Here is a 6,820-nt window from a genome sequence, read left to right as displayed (position 1 = left end):
CAGACATTTTTGGTGATAGTGCCTTTTTAATTTTATTCATAGATATTTTTTTCCTATTACTTTTATAAATATACAATTATTCAAAGCTCGCTCTTCATTTTTTATAACATCATAATATTAATATCGTATGTTAGATAAAATATCTTTACTTTCAGGCCTTGGCACGGATATATTATTAAGAATGATCAGCCAAATATTCGTACTCTTAATACCCGTCGTCGTAATTTGTTCGAAAAATGTACTAAAATCAACTGAAAACAATAACAATATTAAAAAGATAGATGTTTTGAGTGAGCACACAACGGTTAATGATGCTAAAATATTTCCATTCATGGCTGCTATATTGAAAAAATCTAAATTCATCAGTGCCGGTGCTTTGATCGATGAAAGCTGGGTGCTGACGGGTGCTGACTCACTATTCCTGTAAGTCAATTAATCTTTTATAGAATAAGTGTTTTTTTATTAATGATATGGACTGAATATTATGAAGTTTGTTTTAAAAAAATCAATCGAAGGTGAGGTAAGATTCCATGGCACCGAATTAATGGACATTCTTATACATTACTAGCTGTGGCCGCGACTTCGTGCGCGTTGTTTGAATTTAAGTTATTTGGATATTGTAGCGCGATTTAATTTTTATTCTATATATAAATCTAAAATAAAAGTAGCTAAGCTACTCCTTATTACATCCGCTATCTGCCAGTGAAAGTCCCGTCGAAATCGGTTCAGCCGTTACAGAGATTAGCCGGAACGAACAGACAGACAGACAAAAATTGTAAAAAATGTTATTTTGGTATATGTACCGTGTATACATACATATGCATTTAATAAAAATGGGTTATTTTAATATTACAAACAGACACTCTAATTTTATTATATGTATAGATATATATACAATAAATTTGTTTTTAATGCTGGCAATTATTGTATATATGTCTGGTTTGATAAGATACGGTTTGAGAAATACGTTTTTTCTTGCAATTCTAATATAAAATACGGGTGACATCTGTGATATTTCTCAGGATCGTGTCTGATCGCATCACCTAAAACCAAAATTATTGAAATTTCACAAATGTCAATGGAAATAGATTCAAAGACAGGGAAAATGTAATAATTCTTATTGAGCTTGTCGCTACGAGTATTTTGCTTGTAAATTTAATTTGTTTTTTGTAAGGAAAAAGTCATGAGGTAATCTCCTGGTTTATTTGTTTAATCAGTGAAACAACAGGACAGGCAATTATAACCAGTACGTTAAAAGAATAATCAGATTGATTTATTGCTCAAATCTATATGTCATGACAGATATTACTCTGAATTCTTTAACAAAGAAGAAAAGTTCTTGTTCAAGATCTATTCGCATCACTTTAAACATAAAGGTACTAAGATATAATACTAAATATATTTGTTGTAGAATAAGAGAATCTTCTAGAATGATTCGGGTGCGACTTGGCAGCGTTAATTACAGAAAAGGTGGATTTGTGACTGCTATTAAATTCTTCGAAATTCATCCACATTTTGATGACAGCAAGCCATTGTTCGACGTAGCTCTCATAAAACTACCGAATCCAGTAAAATTGACTCCCAACATGAATCCTATCAGACTTCAGAGGAAGCCAAGACATGTGGCTGCAACGCACTTCATTGTTGCGTCATGGCCAATTATGACGGTAACTTCAAATTAAGAATGACTTCCTGTAAAATAAGAGAGTAAAATAACTTAAGAGCCGAGATGGTCCAGTGGCTAGAACGCGTACATCTTCACCGATGATTTCAGGTTCAAGGCAAGCACCACTGAATTTTCATGTGCTTAATTTGCTCAGGGGTGAAGGAAATCATCGTGAGGAAACCTGCATGTGTCTTATTTCAACGAAATTCTGCCACATGTGTATTCCACCAACCCGCATTAGAGCAGCGTGATGGAATATGCTCCAAACTTTCTCCTCAAAGGGAGAGGAGGCCTTAGCCCAGCTGTGAGAAATTCACAGGCTGTTAATGTTTAAAAAAATGTAAAATATTTATATTTAATTTGCATATGTTATTTTTACCATAAAAAAATCTAATTAAGCTCCGATGCGGGTGGTATTTAAATTTCCAGCACTTTAATTAAATTGACTAAAATTATAATCTTTATACAAAATTAAGGCGTACATGTGTATGTATGTCAACTACTACTAAACGGCTGGACCGATTTTGACATAATGTTTATATCTCTTTAGGTTTTAGTTTTTATATTATTGACGTTTATTATTATTCTACCTTACAATATTTATATTTGACTTCAGATTTATCCGAGTTTGAATTTATAACAAAATATTTCTTAGGTCTCATCGACATCCAAGTAGTCTGCTATTGACAAAATTTATCTCATATTTAAGATCTGTCAATTGTACAGCCGAGAGTTTGGAAGTATTTTCGAAGAAACACATTAATTTGTATTGAACGTTAAAATAAAAACAAATTAATCCTGCTAATTCTATATTATGGAAAGAAAATTATTCTGTGCAAAACACTAATACAACTCTAAAAGATTATATCTCGTTTTCAGTTTCTTCTAAAGCTAAAACAAAGAATATTCTAGTAAGAAATAGTTGATCTGATGACTATTGATATTGAATCAGCATAAAAATCACACTGTCAGTAAAATAATAAGAATAAATTTCTTACATCATTGTCTTATTCAGAACCTTTATCTTTTTTCAGAACTGGAATCAAACCAACATGCACCGAGACTCAATGGACCTGAACAAGCATCGGATTCTGACAGTGTCTCACTTACATCCGACGGACCCTGAGCAGTGTATGGAGGAACTGGATATGTTTGTACCCGACCATAATAATACGAGAGCCATAATGTGCTTGGACCCATTTATTGGAAGTGATCCTTGTCAGGTAAAAGGAGAAAGCAACAGTAGTATCGCTTTCTTTTTTGTTTAATTAGGAAGGCAGACTTGTAAATGAACCTCCTAATGGTAAGATATCACCACTGCCAATAGACATTGGCACTCTAAGAAATATGAACATACATAACATTGCAAATGCACCATCAATTTTGGGGCCTAATCATGAAAAAAACACAGTTATTTACACCAAAAACTTTGATGATTCTATAACATACGCAGAAATAATTTTGAAATTTCAGAGAGAAATTGGCGCGCCAGTTGTCCTAAACGGTGTACTCTGGGGAATCATATCTTCGTGGAAATCAGAAGACTGTGATGTGGAAGGTGGGCCGTCCTTTGTGACCCTGGTTTCAGCTATCGACGTCAGTACCTGGATACATTCAACTATGCATGCAAAGAAATGGAATAAGAAACATGTTATAATTGATTACGAAGATAATTACATTTGATAACTGTTTAAAAAAAACGCGTTTTTTATCCGCATTTTAAGCGGTACTTTTCGGCACTTGCTTAGGAAGTTTGGTCAATCAACTCTTAGATTCGTAGAATGCGATATCATGTCATATCGAATAACTGCTTGTAAAAGAAAATAAGAAGAAACTGCAATGCATTTAATTCAATTTGTCTTATTAAAACCTCGAGATCATCAATGAGTCTCTTATAACTTAAAATTAAGTAAATTATAAGAAACAAAATTTTAATTCAAAGAGAAATTATAATTGACTTTCTCGAACTCAATAACAAGAATACATTAAGAACGAATTTATGAATCAATACTAAAATGATATTGGAGTTATCTAAATATTTAGTTAAGATTTTGTTCGAACATTACAAACTATTCCTTCCTTATAGCATTGATTTAGATTTCCATAAGCATTTGAGGAAATAGAACGAATCCATCAATTTGAGCGATGTTCGCGTTGGAGTAAGCCGAATTTAGTTTATAAAATATTATAAAATAAGATACCCTATCCAGTGAGGTCAAAGTACAATGATATAGTGGTGTATATGTTAGTTTCATCTTGAAAACTAATTGCCCATGTTTAATTAGAGACTGTAGCTTTTCGCTCCTTCTGGGAGTAGAATACATCTAAGTCATAAAAATCATATAGTTCTGTTTTTTTTTTATGGTATTTATTAAGCAATGACCCACAAATGTTCCACAGTATATATGTTAGTTTAATCTTGAAAATTAATTGCCCATGTTTAATTAGAGACTCTGTAGCCTTTCGCTCCTTCTGGGAGTAAAATACATCTAAGTCATACATGTATTTTCGTAATTTAGAATACAATCCAAGTCTTCTTACTATTCGACTTATTATTCGAGTCCACAGCGAGTTCTTACGCATATGGTACGGTAACACTAACGATTCCAGCTATTGTTAAAGACTTGTAGCTCAGATCAGACGGCTTATTTTCTAAACTGCTTTCCCGTATTAAATCAAAAGAAAAAATAAAAATCGAACGGTTTACAATTCCTCTCCGAGTCACGCTAGTATAACTGAACTCGTAGCTTCGAATTTAACTAAAACCTTCATGAAAAATACCTATTTCGTACCTACCTAAAAGAAAAATAAAAAAAGCGCGCAAGGAGGAACGTGTGACAAAATTGAAAAGTAACATCCAGCAGGGTTGGACTCAAAATCGGCCTTGAAGTATTATTCTCAGGATTAAAACAGTTTCGTATAATTATGTTATTATATGTTTTTTCATTAATCATTATAAGAACTTTAAAGTAAATTTAACAAAGTTGAAAATCAAAAAGTAATTGAAAGATTACTATTCGGGTATGCTTTAGTGGATAGCGGTATTTATATGCAAAATCGTTTAAGATATCTATTGAAATTTATGTGTTTGTTTGTGAACTTAGAACGCAAGTTGTGATAGCTTTAGTATGCGAATAGAAATAAATTTAAAGAATTAAAAAATTCAGTTTGTGATTTATTCCTCCAGTTGGGTCCGTGGGTAGAACATCAGGTATTCTACCATATACACAGGTGGTAGGATTTGCAACCACCGTCCGTAGGTACCACCCATCCATCAGATATTCCACCGCCAAACAGCGTTGGGTTCCGGTTTGAAGGACGAGTGAGCCAGTGTAACTACAGGTACAAGGGACTAACATCTTAGTTACTAAGGTTGGTGGCTCATTCGCGTAAGGAATGTTTGATATTTCTTTTAAATATGTGGTGGTGACCACTTACCATCAGGTGGCCTATTTGCCCGTCCAACTACCTATATCATAAAACAAAACATCAAAAATAGAATAAATTCGTATTGTTTCATAATTCATCTCGTGCAGAGCAGTGAATGACAATCCATGTTAGCGGAAATTCAATGGCACATGTGAACGTTATTCCACAGTGAAACAGGCTTGGATTTAGAGGCACGTACTGGAATAAGCCTTCTTATTGGAAACCAGGCAATTGACATTTGGGCTTGTTACGTTACAGTCGGCGATAGTTTAAATTTCCATTGTTAATGGTTAATGTGATTACATTTCACAAAATCTCTTAAATTTTTTGTTTGATATTAAAAAAATACTTAATAAAACCAATAAATAAATAAATTAAAATAGAGCTGTGATATTTATTAAGATTCATACATTTTTCTTTACTCAATTACAAGGTTTTTGATTGGGATTGAAGTACGAAACGATTGCTTTTTTTGCCAAAATGGTAGCTGTTCTTCGTCAGGGGGGAAGCTTGGTATATTGGCACAAGAGTTGTTCAATCATCATCAATCAAAATCATAATTATTCAATTTTGAAAAAAAGGTTTTAAGTGCTATCGTAAACTCTTTTATCCTATCAGGGAGGGAATCTTTGTACAAGTTTTTTTGAGATGATATAAAAAAAAATAAAAATATATAAATCGTCTTGATCTTACGTCTTAATATACTGATTTACTACAAATAATATTAATATGAATATGAATGAAACAAAGCTTCAAAAAATATCAGTTATTGTTAGTTAGATTTCCTGATTTAAATATATATTAATAAACTTGCAGTTTTGTCCGATATTGTTTTATGCATATTACTGTTTGAATATCAAAGAAGAAGCTGTTATAAACAAACCTAAGACTTTCACATTGCATGCGATTTGGTAATAGCTCTGTTATATGCAGTACAAACAGCTCTTCATTTTTTTTTAGCATTAGCAGCCTGTAAATTTTCCCACTGCGGGGCTAAGGCCTCCTCTACCTTTGAGGAGAAGGTTTTGGAGCATATTCCACAATGCTGCTTGAATGCGGGTTGGTGTTGAAATTAGACACATGCAGGTTTCCTTACGATGTTTCCCTTCACCACCGAGCACGAGATGAATTATAAACACAAATTAAGCACATGAAAATTCAGTGGTGCCTGCCTGGGTTTGAACCCGAAATAATCGGTTAAGATGCACGCGTTCTAACCACTGGGCCATCTCGGCTCTTGAATATATTCATTAATATAACTTTATTAATAACATAACACTATTATACTTAACTACTTATATCCATCTTTAATTTTACTTCCAAATTTCCGACTGCAACTTCGCCGATTCAAACCGCCATTTTTTCACAAATCTTATTTATTAATAGCGTAAGCCGATTGTTGTCCCAGTGATTATGGGACGACATAGCTGCACATAAAAAAACGGTTATGGTCTCATTTTGAAGAGCTCCAGCCTTAGATGTGCAGAAAATAAAGAGGTTTGTTGATTGCAATATAACAAATAATTAATTTTAGAGACCGGAAAAAGTTATTGGCTTGCGGTATTACTGAGCGGTAATACAGCTGTCTGAGAAAAAAAAAACGTAAACAAAATTAAAGTATATTGTTTTCGACAAACTCAAAATCTAACTGAACTAATGTATACTATTTGATATTAAAACATTCATTTAAAAGAGGTTCGAGCATTTTGGCGCCAAATGTAGATG

General features: G+C 33.0%; 1 protein-coding gene across 1 annotated transcript; it reads left to right on the top strand.

Moving 5' to 3' along the window:
- Window positions 1–298: 298 nt before the first annotated feature.
- LOC125073585 (trypsin V-A-like) lies at window positions 299–3,349 on the top strand. The gene is made up of 4 exons (XM_047684462.1): window positions 299–423; window positions 1,412–1,667; window positions 2,701–2,889; window positions 3,140–3,349. Exons 1-4 carry the CDS (start codon window positions 332–334, stop codon window positions 3,347–3,349), a joined length of 747 nt encoding a protein of 248 aa, XP_047540418.1. The 5' UTR covers window positions 299–331.
- The last annotated feature ends 3,471 nt before the right edge of the window (window positions 3,350–6,820 follow it).

This window comes from Vanessa atalanta, chromosome 24 (genome assembly GCF_905147765.1).
Source record: "Vanessa atalanta chromosome 24, ilVanAtal1.2, whole genome shotgun sequence".
NCBI classification, from domain to species: Eukaryota; Metazoa; Arthropoda; class Insecta; order Lepidoptera; family Nymphalidae; genus Vanessa; species Vanessa atalanta.
The sequence above is the reverse complement of the archived record's forward strand: the minus strand, read 5'-3'. Positions and strand labels throughout refer to the sequence as shown.